Source organism: Oryctolagus cuniculus, chromosome 7 (assembly GCF_964237555.1).
Source record: "Oryctolagus cuniculus chromosome 7, mOryCun1.1, whole genome shotgun sequence".
Lineage (NCBI taxonomy): Eukaryota > Metazoa > Chordata > Mammalia > Lagomorpha > Leporidae > Oryctolagus > Oryctolagus cuniculus.
The window spans coordinates 59,146,091-59,169,484 of NC_091438.1; the positions used below are offsets into that span (position 1 = coordinate 59,146,091).

General features: G+C 39.7%; 2 protein-coding genes across 42 annotated transcripts in view; one reads left to right on the forward strand and one right to left on the reverse strand.

Annotated features, from left to right (window-relative positions):
- The window catches only part of CEPT1 (choline/ethanolamine phosphotransferase 1), a 39,296-nt gene extending 16,429 nt beyond the window's left edge, over window positions 1-22,867 (reverse strand). Inside the window, exons 1-5 of one of the 4 annotated variants that reach the window (XM_008264699.4) lie at window positions 22,728-22,867; window positions 15,514-15,931; window positions 9,897-10,044; window positions 7,128-7,269; window positions 211-295 (exon numbers count right to left, since the gene is read on the reverse strand). In XM_008264699.4, the coding sequence (XP_008262921.1) occupies window positions 211-295; window positions 7,128-7,269; window positions 9,897-10,044; window positions 15,514-15,852 (714 nt within the window). In that variant the 5' untranslated portion in view covers window positions 15,853-15,931; window positions 22,728-22,867. Of the gene's footprint in view, window positions 1-210; window positions 296-7,127; window positions 7,270-9,896; window positions 10,045-15,513; window positions 15,932-22,292 lie in introns of all 4 variants that reach the window. The other 3 variants (XM_070077884.1, XM_002715782.5, XM_051856171.2) reach the window with 3 other exon arrangements.
- DRAM2 (DNA damage regulated autophagy modulator 2) overlaps window positions 22,835-23,394 on the forward strand; it is a 46,614-nt gene continuing 46,054 nt past the window's right edge. For 12 of the 38 annotated variants that reach the window (XR_011390531.1, XM_070077907.1, XM_051856172.2 and 9 more), the window contains exon 1: window positions 22,877-22,998. The gene's annotated coding sequence lies outside the window, so the exon portion shown is untranslated. Of the gene's footprint in view, window positions 23,004-23,394 lie in introns of all 38 variants that reach the window. The other 26 variants (XM_070077908.1, XM_070077890.1, XM_070077888.1 and 23 more) reach the window with 7 other exon arrangements.

The window sequence follows — 23,394 nt, forward strand, 5'->3', positions numbered from 1 at the left end:
AGAATATTACTTTAAAAATTGTTTAATAGGGTGGATTTTTATTGCCCTATTGTATATTAAAATTATTTTTTCCTAATAACTTGTCTGTGAAATACCATAAGAAGGATTTTTGAGTTTTCATATTTTAATTATTCTGTGCATGACAAAGGTGCTGTCTTTATTGAGTTCACGCCATTGTTCATCAGACAGCATGAGTACTCTGGCAGTTACCGTGAAGTTCCAGAACCAAGGCCCCAGGGTTCCTGTGAGAAGCTGGAATACTACAATTATGATCTGGGACTCTGTAACATCGAATCTATGCATAAGGAAACAAACATTTCAATATAACTTTACTCAGAACTTTTGCTAAAGAGCCCTCCTAAAACAGGCAGCAAGAACAGATTTAAAAGATAACATTCTCCTTTCTCCTTATAAAGAACCTACATTCAATGATACAATTTACACAGTACTGTACTGTCCCTATGCATATACAAATAATTCAAATGTAAATTAAAATATAAGTTTAAAAAAGTAGAACAGTAACACACTAAAACAGTGGCTTGTAATAGGCAGCTAGAAACACTAGTGCTAAAAATACAGTGCCAATTCTCAATTACCTAGGAGTGGTGAATATGACTTGCCAAATAATCACGCTGGCTAAGATGCAGGTCCTCTAAGTATCAGAACATATCTAGCCTTCCCTGTAGACAGAGGAATCCTTCCCAGAAACTCCAATGCACAATTTGAAAAACATCTCATACTATCATACTCCCTCACTGCTCCAAACCTCATCACACTCCTACCTCTGCTCTCTCAAACACTCAGCACACACATGTGGAGAGGGTAACTGGGGAATAATATAATCAAGAGTGACTTCTCTTTGCATATAGTAAGGACACAAATCAAATTGGCCATCTCCTTATCCTATTTCCTGATAGTACCCAGTCCAGCATCTTTTCCTTCTTCCTCTTTCTCTTCTTTGAAACCAGCATTGCAATTCTCTACTACACTGAATTAAGTTTATTAGTTGTAAAAATAAGTAAAACATTTGGTCAATCATTAAAGAAGTTTTGGAACACTGATGGTTAATAGAAAAAGAGCAGCAGTAAATAGGCTTCACATGAAAACTACACCAATCAAAATTAAGAATTGAGGAATGGTAATGAGACTATGTCTACAGTTTTACCTGATAATCTGAGAGCCCAAATTACAATCTAGGTTAACACAAATGGCTGTTTTAGGGAATAATCTATAACAACTGATAAAATTAAATGGAAAGAGCTGGCATCCAACTAAATAAATCACTGCTGAGAAAATAAAACGCATGGGAAAACTAGAAACTAAAAGCTAAAAAGAAAATCTCTAGTATTTGATAACTCATGTGTTAAACCCTAAACATTTAAAGATACGCAGATTCCAATTTCCAAATTCTTAATCCACACAAAGTGAATTACACATTAATAAACATTTTTCATTACTAGGAAGTCTTTAAATTAATTACTCTTTTGAAACTACTTAAGATAAGAAGATGAGCTGGAATTGACAGACTATCAGTGGAATACAAAGTGCATTAATTTTTTTAACTATAGAAAAGAAAAATGGTAAGTTAATTTACTTTTATAGAAATAAATATCTGGTGGCAGAGTTTTTAGCAATGTAAATATGAGGCTTTAGAGCATGAATCGAAAAACGTAGTACAAATGAAGATCAATACTATGCTTATAATGATAAGCACACCAGAAACAGTATCTATAAAATTAATACACCCATAGAATTCACAAATAGAACAGAGATAATCTAATCCAAAATTCTTATTTTTATAAATGAGGTAATAAAGGCCCTGAAAGTTTTGATCCTTGCCCAAGCTGATTCACAAACAAGGTAATTTGTAGCTAACTGTTGGTAGTAACATTTCAGCCAAGATACACTGACCTGAGGTCAATTTCTTTTATTCTTTAGAAAAGATGTTAAAAGTATTTTTTTTTTGCTGAAACGATAATTTAAATAAGAGTTCTGTCTTTACAGTAAGAAGAGTTTTTAAAACTCACTCTTTGCTTAAATCAAATTTTATTAAAGATTTTTTAGGGTTTCTAAGCATCTAATTTATAAAAATGATTCTATACATACAAGTTACATAGAGTTTAAGGTCTTATTTCTCAGCACTTATTTTATAAAAATCATTCCATATATATATTAAAAGATATCTAGACACAGAGGGTTAGGCCTTAAGAGAGGGCTTAGTATAATCCATACATTTTAAGGAACATTTTTATAAATTTTTACTAATGAGCTTCAACTCCGAATATCTATCTTGTACCAACCAATCCTTACTTGAAGTTCTCTAACTCCATTTTCCCCGTAAACTTTTATATTCGGGCTGGTGAACATGCTTAGGGCTGAGCTGGGCCAGAAGGGTCCCAGTGACCAGTACTCATCTGTCAGATCTCTACTCGCTTAGTGGAGGGGCAACGCATGGAAAGGGTTCTACCTAGATATTGAACAAAGGTACTAACAATGTGCAAGGCAGCTTTTAGCTATAATCAAGCTACGTTTGAGAGTTGACTTTGTTCTTTTCTTAAAAAGCAAAATAAAATTTTGAGTTCCTCCTACACACATACAAGATTTACTTTAATATTTAATTCATTTTCTATTTATTATATATGCTCTTGAAAAATATGAAATGTAAAAATGATAATAAGACTTCTTTAGGGATGTCTATATACCATCACTGCATTGGTATTTTGAAAAATATCTCTTTTTCTAAAGATTTATTTTTATTTATTTGAAAGTCAGAGTTATACAGAGAGAGAAGTGGCAGAGGCGGAGGCAGAGGTGGAGGTGGAGGCAGCGGAGGGAGGGGGGAGGGGGAGGAGGAGGGAGAGGGAGAGAAACAGAGAAAGAGAGGAAGGGAAGGAGAAGGAGAAGGAGGTGGGGAGGAGAGGGAGAGGGAGAGAGACAGAGAGAGAGAGGGAGGGAGGGAAGGAGAAGGAGAAGGAGAGGGAGAGGGAGGGGAAGGGGGGAGAGGAGAGGGAGAGGGTGAGGGAGAGGGAGAGAGGTCTTCCATCCGATGGTTCACTCCCCAATTGGCTGCAATGGCCGGAGCTGCGCCAATCCAAAGCCAGGAGCCAGGAGCCTCCCCTGGGTCTCCCATGCGGGTGCAGGGGCCCAAGGACTTAGCAGGCCATAGCAGAGAGCTGGATAGGAACAGGAGCAGCCAGGACTCAAAATAGCGACCACATGGGATGCTGGCACTTCATGCCAGGGCATGAACCGCTGTGCCACAGCGCCGGCCCCGAAAAATTTCTCCTTAAATGTAAAAGAACTCACAGTATATTTCTATGAATGCTGTTGCTTGCCTTTTTTTTTTTTTTTTTTTTTTTTTTTTTTTTTAAGGTTTGTTTTATTTATTGGAAAGTCAGAGAGGGAGAGACAGAGAGCTCTTCCATCTGCTGGTTCACTCCCCAAATGGCCGCATCAGCCAGGGCTGGGCCAGGCTGAAGTCAGGAGCCAGGAGCTTTTTCTGGGTCTCTTGGTTGGGTGTGGAGACCCAAATTCTTGGGCCATCTTCTACTGCTTTTCCAGGTCCTAGCAGGGAGCTCGATCCAAAGTGGAGCAACCTGGACTTGAACCACTTGCTCATGTGAGATGCTGGCATTGCAGATAGTGGCTTAACCTGCTACACCACAATGCCAACCCCTGCTGCCTGCTTTCAATTTAGAAAATAATTCAGTGTTGCTTTAATATAAATGTAGGATTTTTGAAAGCTGAATACAATTTCTCAAATCAAAACCAATCCCTTGGGGTCGGTGCCATGGCTCACTCCTCCACCTGCGGCGCCGGCATCCCATATGGGTGCCGGGTTCTAGTCCCAGCTGCCCCTCTTCCAGCCCAGCTATCTGCTGTGGTCTGGGAGGGCAGTGGAGAATAGCCCAGGTGCTTGGGCCCCTGCACCTGCATGGGAGACCAGGAGAAGCACCTGGCTCCTGGCTTCAGATCGGCACAGCGCCAGCCGAGGCGGCCATCTGGGGAGTGAACCAATGGAGGGAAGACCTTTCTCTCTGTCTCTCTTTGTCTAACTCTACCTGTCAAAAACAAAACAAAACAAAAGATCCCTTATTAAACTAACTATTTATATTTTGATGTTAAATTCAGACTGGCTTCAATATTTCTAGATTTTAAAGCAGTTTTAGAAGGAAGCACTTCAGTCCCAGAGACAGAACTTCCTCCTATCTAGTCCCTCTTTGTATTAGAATTCCTTTGGTTTTACTCTATAAATCACCCCCACACTTCCTTTCTTCACTCTAGTGGATTTCTTCCATATACTTGTAATTTTCTCATTAAAAATACAAAATCTTTCCTTTGAGCCCACTCTCTCCCCTCTAGCCAATGCCTCTTTCCTTCCCACCACAGCCACTCATTTTTATAAGTAACTTGTGTAATGTGTGTTGAGTAGTAGTCTACTTATTTATTCTATTCAAATCTCACTCCTTTCAAAGTGGCTTCCATCCCACCATTACACAAAACTACTAGAGATGGTTCATCTTGCCAAATTCAATGTACACTTTCCTGTCCTCATTTTGAGTCTTGGCAGAGAATTCATCCCTTTTCTGGCTTTTCCATTCAGAATGCTTCCTCTGACTCTTGCTGTTCAGTAATTTTCATGGGCTTCTTTCTAGGCTTGCTCTTTAAGTTTTGTGCTAACCACATTCTACTTGGATATCTAAAATCTCTCATTTACATTTTTCCAGGTAGAACTCTCCTTTTAAACAGGGTCCTGTTCCTGTAGTGCCTTTTTCTACCTTCCACACAACCACGAGAAGGAGGAATTGGAAGTCATTCTAGTCTCTGCCTGCTCATTCATTCCCTCATCAACAGACTATGTCCTATAATTTTTGCCTATCCTCTGCTACAATGACAAACTGATCTCTGTAAGTGGCACTTTTGTCCTCTCCCTGCTTTGGGTCCTACAAAGCTCCCTATGGATTCAGGGAAAAAGCCCACATTTCCTGGCAGAACATGGAAGGACCCTGATTTTATCGACTTTCCCCAGCCTTATACAGGCTTCTTATGATCCAACCATACAGACCTGCTTGCAATTCTCCAAATCCATACCTTATTACAAGGAAATACTACGAGGGAAATTCTAAGACTAGAAGATAGAAAACTGTGATATCAAATCACACCTAAAAGCACTGTTTACAACTCTCCTGCTACTTCCCTGGTTCACTCTGTCTCCTTCCTTCACTGCCTATACCATATGGCTGCTGTTGTACTACTTGAAAGGGAAACAGAATACATTAGGATTGGTTGGTAAGTAAGCTTTCAAAGTAAGGGCTTGAAGGTTTCCTGAGAGATCATAACCAATGAAATTTAAATGACATGAATTCCAGATATAACAAATTGTGACATTTTTGGAAATAGTGATATCACTAAATATTAAAACCAAATTAGTGCAAAACAAGTTATCTTAGAAGCCTATTACATTTTGTGATTTTACCTAATTGCACAGAAAGACTATGAATATTAAAATAGAATCTATGACAACAACACTGAGGGAAAAAAACAGCTGTACACATTTTCAATTATTGTATCAGAACTCTTCAACATTTTCTGAGCAATGATCATTGTATCAACTGTTAATGAATGCACAGGGAGATGGTTTTCACATGGACACTATGTCTTCCACTATTTCTAATAAGGATGTCATCTTCAGATGAATCTTAAATATACTCTAAAATCTCCTTTACTTTGAAATTATTCTGAGACTTGCCTCTAATAGTTTACATTCAAAGTACTAGTAATTATGCGGTTGTTGCCATAAGGCCATCTTAAATTCTACTTTAAATAGATTTAGTCATTTAAACTGAACTTGTAATGAACAGCTGTATTTATATGTATTCTGACTTTTCCAATACCTAGAAAACTAAGTTCACCAGGTATTTAAAATGGAAAAAAAAACTTTAATGATTTATTTTAAAAAGTTAAGATGTTCTATCATTTACCATCAGAGACTTTTATTTATTTATTTATTTATTTATTTATTTATTTATTTTTGACAGGCAGAGTGGACATTGAGAGAGAGAGAGAAAGGTCTTCCTTTGCCGTTGGTTCACCCTCCAATGGCCACCGCGGCTGGTGCGCTGCGGCCGGCGCATCGCACTGATTGAAGGCAGGAGCCAGGTGCTTCTCCTGGTCTCCCATGGGGTGCAGGGCCCAAGCACTTGGGCCATCCTCCACTGCACTCCCGGGACACAGCAGAGAGCTAGCCTAGAAGAGGGGCAACCGGGAAAGAATCCAGTGCCCCGACCGGGACTAGAACCCGGTGTGCCAGCGCCACAAGGTGGAGGATTAGCCTATTGAGCCATGGCACTGGCCTCAGAGACTTTTATTTTTATTTCATTAAGTATACAGCTTTTTCTTTGAATTCTATGCCATGACAAAATGAAGAATGTAAGCAGTATAAATAGGATTTGTGATACTTACTTAAACACTAGTTAGTGAATGTCTCATCCATGTTCCAAGACTGGTTTATTCATTAATATTTATGGAAAAGTACTGCTTGCCAGGTAGAAACTATTCATTTTGAAGTTTGAAAGAAGTCTCTGTTTTATTTTTTTAAATACTCAGGCATTCTTTTGGCACTAATAATCTACAAGGTGTATTTATGTGAACTGAATTATTAAGAGCTCAGATTTTTATAGATTCATAAACAAAACAATGATATTTAGAGACTAGAATTACTTTTCCTCTTAGAAACTATCTTACCTTTCCTGAAAAATGCATTTTTATATGTCAAAATAAACATGAAGTTAAAAATAACAGTAAAAATAAGTAACAGAAAAGAAACAGTAGAGGAAACCCATAAGTGTATATGGAAGGTAAATCTATGTGAGTGTGTGTGTGTGTGTTTGGGGGGGGAGGTCCTGTTTTTCCTATTGCTTTACAAATCTTGGTTGGGAGGTTTTGGTATTTCTATTTAATTTTAAAAGATGTGATAGAGGGACATAATAGAGCTTATTAGGGACTAGCTGTAATGATAAAGTTTTTAAACTTCTATTTATTAAACTAATATAGTGATATAATCAATTCTTATCTATAAACAACATTCTCCATATTTAAAATAAAAATCACCATTAAACATTACTTACATTCCAAATCTCAGTGTTCCAGAAACGTATGTTTGCCAGTGTGCACAATAGAACATGAATGTCCCAGCAAAACAGCAGAAGAACATCCAATCAGGGTTTGTCCCCAGTTGTACTGCAATACACGTTCCAAGAACCACAAAAACTGCAGAGGAAGATAATAATGAAGACTGAACAACATGAATAGCAAACATTGAGTTCCAAATGACTTACAGTAAGGCAAAAATATGTGCTGTGAAAGTACAATCTACTCTCATGGTAAAAGGAAACCAGGATATAATCTTTTACATTATCTTTTATTCCATAATTTCAATCTCTTCACTAACCACTTAGTGAAGCCGAAGTTCTTGAAAGCAACTAAAATACTTTAGCATTTTTTATTCTCCTAACCTAGTGACAGTGGCACTGAGGAGCAATAAAAAGTTACAAGGCAGGAATCAGTGTTTAGCAATTAAGATACCTGTTAAGACATTTATGTGCCACATTGAAGTGCCTGAGTTTGATTATTGGCCCTGGCTTCTGGTTCCAGTTTCCTGCTAATGTGGACCCTGGGAGGCAGTGGTGATAACTCAAGTAGTTGGGTTCCTGACACCTACATGGGAGACCTGGTTTAAGTTCCCAGCTCTGGCCTAACCCCAGCCACTGCAGGCACTTGGAGAGTACACTAGAGATTGAGAGCTCTCTCTCTGTCTTCCTGCTTCCCAAAAAATTTAATAAAAAATTAAAAAGTTAGAAGACAGGGGCAGGCATGTGGCCTAGCAGATAAGACGTCTGTATCCCACATCAGAGTGCCTGATTGAGTGAGTTTCATACCTGGTTGCGGCCCCCGACTCTACTTTCCTGCTAATTCAGGCCCCCATGGGAGGAGCTGTGATGGCTCAAGAGATGGAGTTCCTGTCACCTACTTGGGAGACTCTGACTGAGTTTCCAGCTCCCAGCTCTGGCACCACCTGGGGGCTGTTTGGGACATTTGGGAAATGAACCAGCAGATGGGAGTGTGCACTTTTCTCCATCTCTCTCTCCTTCTGTCTCAATAATTAAAAACAACAACGAAATGTTCATTACAAGGCAGAGTGCCAAAAAGAAAGAAAAACAAAGGGCCAAGATAATCCACAAAGGGACGTGCTTTAGATTTGTAATGGTCTTTTCTTATTTAGCAGATGTAATCATGACTGACATATTTGAAACTTCCTACAAAAGTTTTCAACTCAAACTACAACACAAATTTTTTAAAAATTTCTTTCAAAATATCTTAAATGCATGGCAAATGACCAAAAAGAGAAGAAGGAAAAAAAAAAACCCACACACAAACAAAACAAAACACTGTGAGAAACTAAATAAAAATTGGGGGTAGTCCTGACATTTAGTTTCTAAATCTTTTTTCCTTCTCTAAAAATATACTAAATACTATTTTAAAAACTTGGAAAAAGTACAAATAAACACATATCATCTAAAATTCAAATATAATTATCTATTGCTATCATGCTACTGTATATTTTTCTAGTCTTTTTTCCTTTTAAGACAGTGAGAGAGAGAGAGAGAGAGAGAGAAAGGTCTTCCTTTTGCTGTTGCTTCACCCTCCAATGGCCGCCATAACCGGCGCACTGTGGCTGGCGCACCGCGCTGATCCGAAGGCAGGAGCCAGGTACTTATCCTGGTCTCCCATGGGGTGCAGGGCACAAATACTTGGGCCATCCTGCACTGCACTCCCTGGCCACAGCAGAGAGCTGGCCTGGAAGAGGGGCAACCGGGACAGAATCCGGCGCCCCAACCGGGACTAGAACCCGATGTGCTGGCGCCGCTAGGTGGAGGATTAGCCTAGTGAGCCGCGGCGCCGGCCCAGATATTGTTTTGATAGACACAGTGAATGATTACTGTGGTTAAGCAAACGAACCTACATGTCACCTTTCAGTTACCTCTTTTCTCCTTAATAGCATCTATGTCTACTTCCTTTAAAAAGTTCCAGTAATAAATACAGTATTTTTTTAAAGACTAGCTTTATTTATTTGAAAGGCAGAATTACAGTGAGCGAGAGATTGATTGATCTTCTATCCGCTGGTTCACTTCCCAAATGGCCGCAATGGCTGGAACTGGACGGATCTGAAGCCGGGAGCTGGGAGCTTCCTTGGGGTCTCCGACATGGATGCAGGGACCCAAGAACTTGGGCCATCCTCCACTGCTTTCCCAGAGAGCTAGATCAGAAGTGGAGCAGCCTGGGCTTGAACCGGCACCCACACAGGATGCTGGCACTGCAGGTGGCGGGTGAATACTTGCTATGCCGCAGTGCCAGGCTCATAAATACAGTATTAGTAACAGTACTCTACATGTTGTACATTTGTACATTAGCAAGTATTTAAAATTAGCAAGTTCATTAGTACACATAATTTATATACATAACACGATTTAAAATGTCTATATAATATTCATTTAAGATAAAGTCCATGAATTACCTAAGCAGTCTCCCACTATTGCATGCTCATCTATAATCTGAGGTTTTTATGATGACAATTGTGCTTTATGAATTTAAAACAAAATATGCCAAAAACAATAATTAGGGTTAAGAACAGCTGAAGTACAAATGAACTTAATTTTAAATTTTCCCAGTAGTGAACAAATATCAACGAGAATCAGTCTTTTAAAAATAGATACTAAGATTTAATACAAAAATAGTTTACTCTGAAAACTAAATTAACTTGTTATTTATTCTAACACTTTCTATCACAGTGCTTTGACCACTGATAATAATTATTAATGTGAAAAAATCAACAATACCTGTTGATAGTGAATCACAACCATGATCAAAAAGTTCACCCAAAGGAGAACTGCTATTAGTTCTTCTTGCCTGCTTCCCATCTATAGCATCCAAAGACTGGTAAATGAAAAGGCCACATGCACAAGCAATATATGCCCACAAGGGTGCCTGTGAAATAAAATAAGAAAGGAGAGTATTCATACATATTAGTTACTATGTTTGGTTAATATATTCTTATGTGTGTATATTTTATATCATATCTAGAGAGGTAGTGCTGGTTGCAACCACTGAAGAGAAGATCCGAGTGCTATATAATGCAGAACTTACTGAAACAATTAGGTTTGTAAATTTTAACTACCCGTTTGTAAGGGTGCTCTGGAAGATGCTGGGCAGCTGCTTTGCAGGGATATTATATAAACCTTATCAGAGGCCGGCGCCGCGGCTCACTAGGCTAATCCTCCACCTTGCGGCACCGGCACACCGGGTTCTAGTCCTGGTTGGGGAGCCGGATTCTGTCCCAGTTGCCCCTCTTCCAGGCCAGCTCTCTGCTGTGGCCCGGGAGTGCAGTGGAGGATGGCCCAAGTGCTTGGCCCATGGGAGACCAGGAGAAGCACCTGGCTCCTGGCTTCAGATCAGCGCGGTGTGCTGGCCGCAGAGCGCTGGCCGCAGCAGCCACTGGGGGTTGAACCAACTAAAAAAGAAGACCTTTCTCTCTGTCTCTCTCTCTCACTGTCCACTCTGCCTGTCAAAAACAAAACAAAACAAAACAAAAAACCTTATCAGAGATAAGACTAGGTATCTTCTACAAGATTCCTTTCAACACCTACATTCTAACAGTTGATTAATGAATAATCTACTATAAATTTTCCCAAAGTGAATCCCCAAGATGTTTAAAGGTAATACATGAAAAGAAAATTCTATGCTAACTTCTTATAGGAAATACTGAGTTTGAAATGATTTCTCTACTATAAGACTTCTTCTAGCACTTGCTATTGCAAATGCATACTGTGAAAATCCAAGAGGGATGCATAATATTCTGACATTTTCCAAATTTATTTTAGCATACAAATTATTTTTAAGTGCATCGCTTCATAGGTCCATGGAATAACACTAGCAAAATGATGATCTAGCACAAAGAGTGGTTAGAACATTATTTTTCAAATATTTATAATCACATTTTTAAGGAATAGTTTCTGTTGCCCAGAAGGAAACTGAACCACTGGCAATGAATTTAAATGTTATGTATTAATAAAGGAAAGCTTCTATTTGGTTTGTTATCTTTAAGAATGTAGAATAATGTCCAGTTTATGGAAAAAATTATAATCCCAAGGCATTTTCTATTATCGGCTATCAAGTTATACTGTGAGTATTAAACACTCAAAAGTGTAAATAATCTTCAGTATATTCTGTGCTGCAAAAGGTTTTCCCTCTCAGAGATCTGTTTAATTGAGGGTTTTTTTTTTTTAATAAAGAGAATCTCTTTTTTTTAGATTTTATTTATTTATATATTTGAGAGGTAGTTAGACAGAGAGAAGTTCTTCCATCCTCTGGTTCACTTCCCAAATGGCCACAATGGCCGGAGCTGGGCAGATCCAAATCCAGAAGCCAGGAGCTTCTTTGGGGTCTCCCATGTGGATACAGGGGTCCAAGCACTTGGGACATTTCCACTGCTTTCCCAGGCCACAGCAAAGAGCTGATTTGGTAGAAGAGCAACCGAGACACAAACCATGCCCATATGGGATGCAGGTGCCACAGGTGGGAGATTAGCATATTATGCCACAGTGCTGGCCCCTAGTATTGAGTTATTAAGAGTTCTATATTTTAGACTATTAAAAGAACCATAATACATATCTCCCTTAACCCAGAGTTACAAACCCTGAAATCAATAGCCATGGCTTATATAACCCTACTTTACATGTCAATATATTGAGCTGGGTAATTAGTTTTATCGACCTAAGAACCCTCTCTTCTGGACTTTTGATCTATGGTTTTTAGCTCCTAAAGGAATACAGTAACTCTCTAGAGGGGTGCTGTCCTATACAGTGTCACTGGCCATGTATAACTATTTTAATGAATTACATAAAATTAAAAATTCAGTTCCTCAGTTGCACTAGGCACATTTCAAATTCACAACTGCCACATGCGCCTGGGCCTACCAAACTGGATCACGTGGACGTGGAATAGTCCTGTCATCACCAAAAGTCCTACTGAATAGCTCTGCTCTGGAGAGCTAGAAAGCTAGGGATTTCCCAGGGTTTAAAATTAGCATGTTAATGGGGGTATAGTGTTACTCTAGAACAGACACAATTTAAACTTAGCACACAATCCTAGAAAATAGCAAAAATAATATTATATACATAAAACAGAGAAAGTAAAGCTTTCTTCTCTTTGGATTTTCCTTACTTCCTGTGAACCTGTAGAACACACAACTAACATTTATATACTTTTTCTGTGGCCCATAATTTCATACATCTTAGAGATATTTTAAGAATGGCTTATAATTCAAGAATTAGAATGGTTTCAGCTGGGTTAAGAGTCTGGGAGAGACACTGAAGGAAGGAACTCATGAATCAGTCAGGAAATCATGACAATTTGATAGGTGAGTGGGGAAGAACTGGCACCAGCAAATAATCTCATCACAGTCTGGCAATTATCCATCTTGCAAAACCCTTTAGAGATTTTCTTGTGTTAGTTGACTTAGATAAGAAATGCTAAGGGTTTTATCGAACTTTTGAAACACAACTGAAAGATTCACATACATATGTATTTATTAATATATGTAAGGCTACTTCAAAAAGCTCACAGAAGTATTTTTGAATTCTATGCATAGCTTTTTTATAATACACATTTTCCATGAACTTTTTGATGCCCACTCTTGTCTATATGCTGCTGGTGTCAGAGTAATTTTTTTTGTGGCAGGGGGTGGGGGAGAAAACATCAAAAAATTATTAAACTCTTATGTCTGAGAGGTACTGGAGAAGAGGTAGGAAGGAAGAGAACACAAAAAAAGGGAAGTCTTAACTTTTTCTTTCAGACTTTTCTTTGAATTTTACAGTAATTTTTCCCTTCCCCTTTTTAATGTCAGTACCAATTAACTGGCCAATGTGCCATTTTAATTTTCTTTGGTAAAAGAACTCCACAAGGTATTTTTTAGTGAGATAAATCATATAAAAACAAAGACAAATGAATGTTCAAACACAAAACTTTCATGATCAGATTACAAAAATGTATTTAATTTGACAAAATTCTTATTGGTAATGGCACGGTTCAGTTCTGGTTTTTACCAACTTCCTTCATCTGTCTTATATTAATATACAAGTATGCTGGGGCCAGTGTTGTGGTGCAGGAGGTTAAGCCTCTGCTTGAAGCATCAGCATCCCATATAGGAGCACCAGTTCCAGTCCTGGCTGCCCTGCTTCCAATCCAACTTCCTGCTAATGTGCTTGGGAAGGCAGAGGATGGTCTAAGTCCCGGGCCCCTGACACTTACGTGGGAGAACAGGATGGAGTCCAGTTTCAGATGGTCCTAGTTTCAGTCTGGCCCAGACCTGGCTCTTGTGGCCATTTGTGGAGTGAGCCAATACAAGATAAATTACAAATGAACTTATGATACTAAAACTAAAGTTACTAGCTGATAATGTTTATATGTTAGTAACAAATACATCAGGGAAATTTTGGTACTCCATATAAAAAGAGAGGAATACATTTCTACTTAGAAATTTGAAAACTAAGAACTAGCTCATTTTTCTTTATCGACTAGATGTTTGCTTTCTCTAACAACAACAATGACAAAAACCTAGTGAAATCATTACTAACTTTTCTTTTCTACTAGAAAGACTGGTATCTGAAACTTTGACCCATTAAAAAGAAAAAAGTAACAGAAAAAGGTATGTGTACACATGAAACTTCAGTATCACCATGGTATAAGGTCCAAAAGAATTAGCGATCACTGATGAATGGAAATTTGCCCGAGTTATAAATTTATTATATCCTTTGACTCCAAAATGATAAAAAATAAGAAATTCAATAATGACTGAGATGAATTTATGATTCCATATACTATGTATTATTAGAGAAAGAAACGGAGGAAAGAGTTTATGAGAAAGAATATATACTTAATCTTTGTGACCAGGAAAATGACCTACCATTTATTAAACATTATGTGCTATGCACCCTGAATATATTAATATTTAATCCTCATAATGATATAAAATGAGATTTAAAGAGATAAAGTATGATTTAGAAAATTTACATACCTTACTGAAGATCCTATTACAGAATCCTATTATAGAGGACAGTCATGACCTATTTTAATGCATTCTGATCTGAGCCTAACAAGGATTTCTACCATGCAGCTATAAATGCATCCAGGTGTATTTGTAGGACATTATGTTCCCTTGCTTAGTGCCAAACAGTGGCTCAGTCATATTCCACCTTGATTCGTCTCAGCAGAAATTCTGAAAGGTTCCCTGTGAACAGAGCAGTTCCCAATCTGGAACTCTCTCGGAATGATAAATTCTAGGGTTATTCCAACAATCAAACTTTAGAACAGAAGTCACAGAAAAGTATAATAGAGGAACACAGAACTTGACATATTTGGGTGTTCAGGAAATGACTATTAGTGGCCGAACCACCTTTGAACATGCTTTCTCTCCCAGATCCTCACTGTTGAACTAGCTTAGGACTACCAGAGGGCTTCTACTGCAACTGGTCCATCTCCCTGCTCTATTACAGCTCTAAAGAGAAGCAAACTCCTCTGGACACGGCAGTTAGGGCCTCAGGTAAGCTCCAGGGGAGCAGTCCAAAGGCCATGTGATAAAGGATACCAGCACATATTTAAACAATCATGATACTTTTTGTTTGTGTCCTGATTGAGGTACAGCATGATAGTTAAGAAGATGAAGGAAAATCAGATATACATACAATCTGTATGAACTATATTTGTATAGTAAAAGAGGAATTAAATTAATTCAAGGGTGGAGGGAAATGAGCACTTGCAAGAAGATAAAAGTTATATTTTTTTTAAGCTGTGACACTCAACAGTCATTAACTGTAAAGATATATTATAGAAAGAAAAGAATTGATGAATATAGAAAAGGATAGAAGTTTGGATGGCAGTAAATTTTTCCCAAAGGACAAATCATCTGAAAACAATACTTAAAATAATTACTTCAAGCTTAAAAAAAGAAATGTTATGTTACTATGATTCCATACAGTTCAGTCATTTTATCATCTTTGGTTGAAGAACATTTTCTATTTTTTTGAGCAACCCGTGACTGATTATTCTGATTAATATAGGCATCATAAATATTTCAGATTCTCATCTACCAAACTATCTTAGTTCACTTTTTGACAGGGAAATAAACATTACTTCAACTTATTATGGTGAAGAGTAAATTTGTTTTGGTTTTGGAAGGCATTGAAATTTAGTGATTTTTGCTTTTGAAGTCTAATTAGCCATAGTATATAAAGTGGTTGGTGTTCAAGAGCTTTACACGGTGTGCATGGTAATTTCAAATAGCTGACAAATACATGTCAGAATTTCTTATCTTTCATTAAAATGATCCCCCAAATCCCAATTACAATGTTACTGGTGTATAACAAATGTTAGTATCTCTTTTTAAGAATTTGCTCTTACCTGCTCTGTAGCTGTAGGGCAATAGAAGACTAATAAAATAGTTGTACAGATATTTATTGACAGTCCAATGATGGTGATGAGATTTGGGGCAATCCAAGAAGGAACTCTTCCAACTAGCCATTCCCAATACCCTTGCATTAAGGGCTCAAGCAGGGACCGTCCTGCACTCTGATATCTGTGTTCTTCCAGCCGCTTCAATTGGTGTCTTGACAGTGGTGGTGTGGGTAACTGAAATAACTTATTTAATATACATCCTGTAGTACTCATATGCCCAAAGCCCACAGGGGACTCTGGGTGAGAATCTCCACATCGTTTCCTTGTTGACCGATGCCCACTCATGGATCTTGGTTTTCTTTTATTTTGGAGATAGTAATTTATCTTTTTTTTTTTTTTAAACAACTTTTATGGCTTGTGTTATCTGGGGAAAAAAAAGAGTACATTTATGAGCCACTTTTTTTTTTCATTAGTATCAGCTTACTAACAGAATAACAAATATCACACTGGAATCAGAAAATGAGGGACTTCATTTTAGTTCTAGCTTATTCAAAGTGTATAACCCCACTCCTAAGTGAAAAAATATTATGGGACTTTAATATGCTTCCTGTTACTTTACAGTTTATATGACTTCAAACATTTTTTTCTGATCTCACACTGCTTTCAATAATGTTACAGAACAAATGTCAGAAACAATCTAAGCATGCCACACAGATGAATTTTGACCTTCCCAGGCTAGCAAATTACTACTAATATTGGAGGAATGACTTGAATGAAATGGGTTTAAAATTAGATTTCTATCTAATGATAAAGCTAACACTCAGCATTTATTTTATATCAAACACTTTAATTACACACACACACACACACACAGACTCATTTAATTCTCACACTGACCCTAGAAACCAGGGGCTATTAATTAGCTCCATCTTTACAGAAAACGAAATTAAGACATAGTGAGACAAATTAACATGCCCAAATCACATGGCTGGTAAATGGTGTTCAAACAAACATACTGTTTCTGTTTAAACTAAATCAAAAGATAAAAGCATATTAGTGAGAAGGGCTACAGATGGAATTCTAAGTGGCGGTAAACTACAGTGAAAAAAATGAACTATAAGAAGACAGTAGCTACGTGTCAGCAGGGTGACATGATGAACTGACAAAGTGCAAATGGTACACTGAGGGATGACTATTAATAAAGGATCTTGAGCTTGCTAATCCCAGAAGTTTTTGGACTTGATTTAGAAAAATGATTAGGAATGATCCAATTACTACAAGTAATTAAGCAGAATAATAAGATAATTACAAGAGTTTTTCCAAGATTAACAGAGTAGCTGCAGATAGTCATTAGAATGGATAAAGTAGTGAGAACAATTAAAAATTAGTACAGTGATTTCAGCTGTTTGAAATGGTGGCCACCACTGGTGAGAGCGGTGGTAAAACAGAAACAGTCAAGTCTAGGAGAAATTTTTATTTAGAAGGAAGAACCAGCATAAAGTGTTGATATGAGAGGAGCAGAAAGGAAAATGAGCCAGCACTGGGGACTAGTAGTACTGCTGTCAACAGGGAAAGCTGGAAAGAAAAATCAGTTCACTATATTTTGACTTTTGAGATGTGGATGTTAAAGGGCAACTGGGGATGAGGGAAGGGAGGGAAGACACACATGCAGTTTTTAGTACAGATGCTTTAGAGAAAAGCAAAAGACTGGAATTCGAGTAAGAGATGAACATTTTAAGTCATCAAGTTAGAAGCTAATGTCCAGCTAAAGACTAGAATGGTTTTGGAAGTGATTAAATATGGAAAGAAAAAGAATAAAGAATCTTATGGGAAGTCCACAGTAACAGGAGTAAGAGAAATCAAAAGATTACAACAACAATAACAACAAAACAACCATAACAGAATTAAAGAGAACTGGCATTGAACCAGAAAAGGTACACTTAATTCTTCTGGTTGAAAACTCTACAAAAAGCAATATAAAATTCCCAGAAATGGTATACCATGGGAATACAGAATGTGATATAGGGCCTAGAATATCTTAACAATGGATCTGTTATGAAAATATATCCTGTTGTCCTTATCAAAATTCAGTTTAGTCTGCTTTGGTAGAGTGGTCTTGAGAGTAGCAGGTTGCACCCTGTCCCAGGTGGAGGGCAGGGCCAGATAAGTCCAGTGGTGAGAGTTGGGGGCATGCAGCTCCTGAAATGTATTGGGTCAGGCTGACACCTGAAAGCAGCTGTTAAGCTGACTGGCACCAGGTCACTGCTGCAGAAACAAGGACCTAGGCCACACAGGCACCTTGGGAGGCAGGGCACAGGGTCACCATGGCCTGGATGGACATTTGGACATAATGTTGGATTACACAGATACCAGGAGTTCTTCCCTGTATCTCCATAAATACATCCCCAAATTTCACTGTCACTAATGACCAAAGGTTGCATGTAAAACCTCTGTCAATTACATATCTCAACATCTGTTTTAGATGTTGAATCATTGCAGTCATGTTAATTTTCCTAAAAAATTTTTCAAAAATCTCAAAATAATCAGTGTTACAATATAACCAACTCACGTGTTATGAAACAAAAGTATTTAATATTTCAAACCAAGAAAGGAAATCAAAGCTAATTTCTACCATTTCAAATAATTCTTCCACACAGATATACCACAAAGTTCTTGATTAAAACTGTTTTTACACAATGTTAATATAATGTTAAATAACTGGTGACAAGATTATGAGATTAAGACAGATCAAAAAACACCACCAAAACACTTAGCTTCCCAGTGGCCAGATTTTCTATGGCCAAATTGAATGATGCATTTCCAAAATTGGGAAGCTACAATCAACTCTGATGGATTTCCACTTAAAATGGGAACAAAGTTTAGTCAACTCCATTTATATTTGATTGTTGCAGTATTCCATTCTCCTACCACTAACAAAAGGAGGTGCTATGTTGAGGGTGTTTGTCGGCTTTTGGCACTAAACAGCTACAAGCAACTGATCTTAATGGTTTTAAGTTTGAGCATTTGGCAGGACTAGTATAAACTGATACTTTCCTTGTGAGTTTTTCCCTACTGTGACCTAGATTCTTTTTTTAACCTTCAATTTCTCTTTTAGAAAAATCTACATTTTGACAAACTTATAGATCTTGTCATTATATAACACATACATGAAAAGAGTCAGTTTTTGAAGGTTTTCTTTGGCAACAGTTCAATTAGTCAACATTGTCTCCCAAGAGGTTATTAGCAACAACATTGCAAATGTAAATTCAGATACATGTAGCACCTACCACACCATGGTGACTTTATGTTCCCCACATAGCAGGGAACATTTTCCATAAACTTTCTCGAGTTCCCTCATACAAATAGCCATAAAAGTTGCTGTTGCTGACACAAATTCATCTCCACTCTTCTTTTCTCCAATTACATCTAAGACTTGGTGGTTTTTTGCCATGAGAATCATTTCAAAGAGGAACTTCTGAATTTTTAGCAAATGAAAAGCAAGCATACCTCAAGGGAGTAGGATAAGGTTCCTGGGTACAATAGGAAGATTAGCAATAAGAAGAGAAGGGAAAAGGATGTGAGGTGAAAATATGGAAATGAGATAAAAATATTACGAAAGTTATCTTAGCCACTTGAGTATGAAGTCAGTTCTGTGCCCATAAGTGTGAGCAGAAAATGTCTTTTATCACAGGACAAAAAACTACATTTTAGCAAGCAAAAAATTAAAATTATTGCTAGCTAGTCTAGAAACCTAGCCACCAGTTTTAACAGTTTTTATAAGAAAATGGATTCCAAGTTCCAAATGCATTCAGCCACTGTGATTGTAATAAATACGACACACATGGTCCTAGTTCTTGTGCCCAGAGGAAAAAGAATTATAAACCAGTAAATATGCAAATAACATTACACATTGTGATGGGTGCGATGAGGAAAGCAAAATGCTAAGCTAGAAAATAGGGGTACACATTTTGGATAGGATTGTTGAAGTCTCTGAGAAACTGAGGAAAAGAAGGAGTCAGCAGTTTAGAGAACAGCAGGAAGAATAAAGAAAATGAAGCAAGACCTGAGGCAAGAAACTACTTGTCAAGACAAGAGAGATCTGAGAGATCATTGTGCCTGGGCAGGAGTAAACCAGGTGGAAAAGTTTCAAGAGTAACACAACCCTGTGGTTTAGATTATGACAGAGTTTTTATTCTGATGTGATGGAAAGCCACAAATGGCCTTATAAAGAATGCTGTAAGTTTGGAGCATGGTGCATTTGTTAACTGAGAATACATTTTCATAAATCATAAATGTTAATATATTTTTAAAACATTTATTTATTTGAAAGGCAGAGTTGCAGAGAGAGAGATATCTTCCATTCACTGGTTCACTCCCTAAATGCCCATAACAGCAAGGACCCGGCCAGACAAACCAGGAGCCAGGAACTCCGTTTGGTTCTCCCACAGGGGTAGCAGGGACCCAAGTATTTGGGCCATCATCTGCTGCCTTCCCAGGTATATTAGAAGGAAGCTAGACAAGAGATGGAGGTGCCAGTACAGGAAGTGGCACTCTGATATTACAGAGTTGGTGTCCTCAGTGGTGGCCTAATCCACTGTAGCACAACACCCACCTCAGTTAAAATTTTTAAGAAGTATTTATTTTTTTCATTTGAAAGAGAGAGACAGAATGAATGAATATAGCACATGCTTCCATCTAAGGCTGGGGCAGGCTATAAAGCCTAGTACTCAATCCAGGTTTCCCACATGGGAGGCAGGGACTGAACTATTTGAGTCATCACCTGCTGCCTCCCAGGATGCACACTGGCAGGAAGCAGGAATTGGAGGCAGAGTCAGGATTTGAATGCAGTCAAATCCATGATTCCGGATGTAGGCATCACAACAGATTAACCACTCTGCCAAATGCCAATATCAAAGTTAATAGTTAAACTGTAAAAATAATTCCCACCACCTCTAATTCAGTTTATGATAACAATGATCATAATCTGATAGCTACTGTAGCCTTTTCTCTTAGTAAGTAAATTCCTCTCTTCTACTAACCTGGCTCTACTGTACTCTGCTCCCTTCACAACGTTTCATTTACCACTCTTTGAACTGTTTTTTGTTTGCTAACTGTTTTTTGGCGGGGGTTTGTCTTTCTCCACACTTTTCTGTAAGCTTCATGAGTGCAAGGGCCATGCCAGTCTCATTAACATTCTTTTCCCCAAATCCCACACCATACTTAACACTAAGTAGTTAATCAGTACTTACTGAACAATGAACAAATATGATTCATCTAGTATTTAATCAGCATTTAGTTGTTCTAGATCTTGAGGAAAAAGATTGAAATATGTCATTTCATACTCTCAGGAAAACCAAAAGATGGAGGGTAGTCTTGTAAATACCCTCCGATACAATACACTGTCAACAAACTGTTTTGTGAGTCCAAAGAAGACGACATATGGTCTGACAAAGAATTTTCTTTGTGCAGGCATCCACAGTTATGTGAAAAGTCCAGGATAAGTACAAAAATATAATCAGAGGTCATTTCATGAGTACATCTACTAAAATTACACACATGTAGGCTTTAAAAAGTTTATCATATAGAACATCTGCACAATAGCAGCTGAGGATAAGGGAATACTGCTGACTTTATTCCTTCCTGGACTTCAGCACAGGGAATACCTGACAGTATTTCACAAGCTTCACATTAAAAAAAAATAAAATAAAGTCCAACTGTCGAACAGAGCATAAGGTAAGTTTACACAACATCCAACCTGCTGTTTCAAATTCCAGAATTCCCATCCTCCCACCCCGTGTCTGAGGGTGCCAAGTTTTGATCTGCACTGATTCAGCACTATGTTTGCAGTCCTTTCACAGGCAACTGGGGACTAAACAGCCCTTATGGCACCGCCAAATGAAAATACTAAAGGCTCACACTATTAGGGAGGCTGAGCAAATTGTAAAGAACCAGGAAGGAAAGGAAGAAAGAAAGAAGGAAAGAAAAAACTAGGGGGATCACAGGATCAAGTGCAGCATTATTTAACAAGTCATATATACAGCAAGTTCCCCCAAACAAAACCCTTTTCAACAGAATTGAAATGCACTGTGTAACACAACGCAGATCTAGAGTTTTGGTGAAATGACATCTTGGCACTCCTTAAAAAAGGAAGTAACAAGTCTCCTCTAAAGAAAATGAGCAAACACTTGTCATTTCTTGAACGGAAGGGTCATGAGGACAAGTTGTACAAGGGGACTTTTAGCTTTCTCAGCACAGAACTAACACGCAGTACAAGGCTTTCACTTCAACTCTGGGCTTCATGGGAACGCGAGTCGTTCTACACTGGTAATCCACTAACTGCCCTTACCACAGTCTAACTTGTGTTTCAAGTCACTCAATTCAAAACACACCGGCTGAACCCATCCCTACTCATCTGAGAGTAGGGGCTAGACCTGCTCTTTGACTACATCCACATAAGAACACTAGTACTTGCAGAAAGACAGCCGTGCACACCCCTTCTTCAGTAAAGTAAAACCACATACCCAACACCAGTGCTGCAAAATGGCCAAAATGACACAAAACTGCCCGGCATCGCATTGAAGGAAACAAGCCAAACACGCCTAAATGTAAAGTCTGGTCCCATTCATCCGGTGTTCCCGGGAACCCTGGCAAACACTTGGAGCAACCCTCCTGTTCTCCTTCCAAGAATCCTGGGCAGCACTGGCTGAAATTTCCAGAAAAGTTGCTGACCACGACGCGAGGCCCCGCCACGCCACATCGGCACCCCTTTCAACGGGAAAATCAACCTGGGAGAGGATGCCACACGGTCTGTGGACTTGGCAGCAGCCGGGCGGGAGGGTGTGGACCCGACAGGCAAGGTCGGCTCCGCGCGGGCAGCGCCCGCAGCCCTCCGCCGCCCAGCGCGGGCCCGCCGCGCTCCTCCTCACCTCGACCTCCGCTCCTCACGGCCGCCCCGGAGGCCCGTGCTCTGCCGCCTCAGTCTCCACCGGGGGCCAGAGGGGCACTCGACCCTCGCCCTCCCCACAACCCCGCGCGCGAGGCCACCCTGTTCGAGGAAGAAGGACGGCGTTCGCCCGCCTCGCGCAAGTCCGTACACAGCTACAGCCTAATGCCCCACCCCAGAGCATCCAGCCCTCGCCACACTCCTCCCTGGAGACGTGTCCCCCACCACGTCCTTCGCTCCCCGGCCGTCCTCCTAACACCGAGCCCCGCAGTCTTACCCCGACCCCCACAAGCACACCCCCAGGAATATCAACTCCGACTTCGCTCCACTGGGTGACTCTGATCCGCGGCAGCACGTTCACGACAGTTTCGCGATAGCCGTAAAGGGAAACTGGCTCGGAGGAAGCGGCGGCGCGGGCGCGTTCCTCAGTGTGGTGAGCGCGCCCAGGGCTGGCCTGGCCGTTCGGGAGCGCGCCCCAGTGCCCCGCCCTGCCCCTTGAGCTCCGGGAAGGCTTCGGAGCCTCCGCCTGTCCTGGCAGGGTCAGCCAGGTAAGGTAGGCTCAGAGGAGGGTGGAAGGAGGAACAGGTCGGGCGCCTGGGGCCCGCGCGCTCGCTCTAGAGGCCACGTCACTGGGTGGCATCCGACGGGTCGGGGAAGTGGGCGCAGCCTGGTGCCCCTCTCGCCGTGGCGCGCGCACGCGGGTTTGCCTGCCTCCAGGGCGACGCGGCTGGGCGCCGCAGAGGGCCCGAGGGGGCTGAAGCGGCTCCCGGGCTCCGGGGCACCCAGGGGCGGGGGAGAGCGCAGGATGTGGTTTGGTGTCCGTTCCGCGGTTTTGTTGTCCTCCTGTGTCGTCCTCCCCACGCTCCGCGTGCCCGAGTTGGTGCCCAAGCTCAGCTCCCGCATCTTTCCCTGGCCCCGGGCAAAGCCGAGCCGAGGTCTTTGCT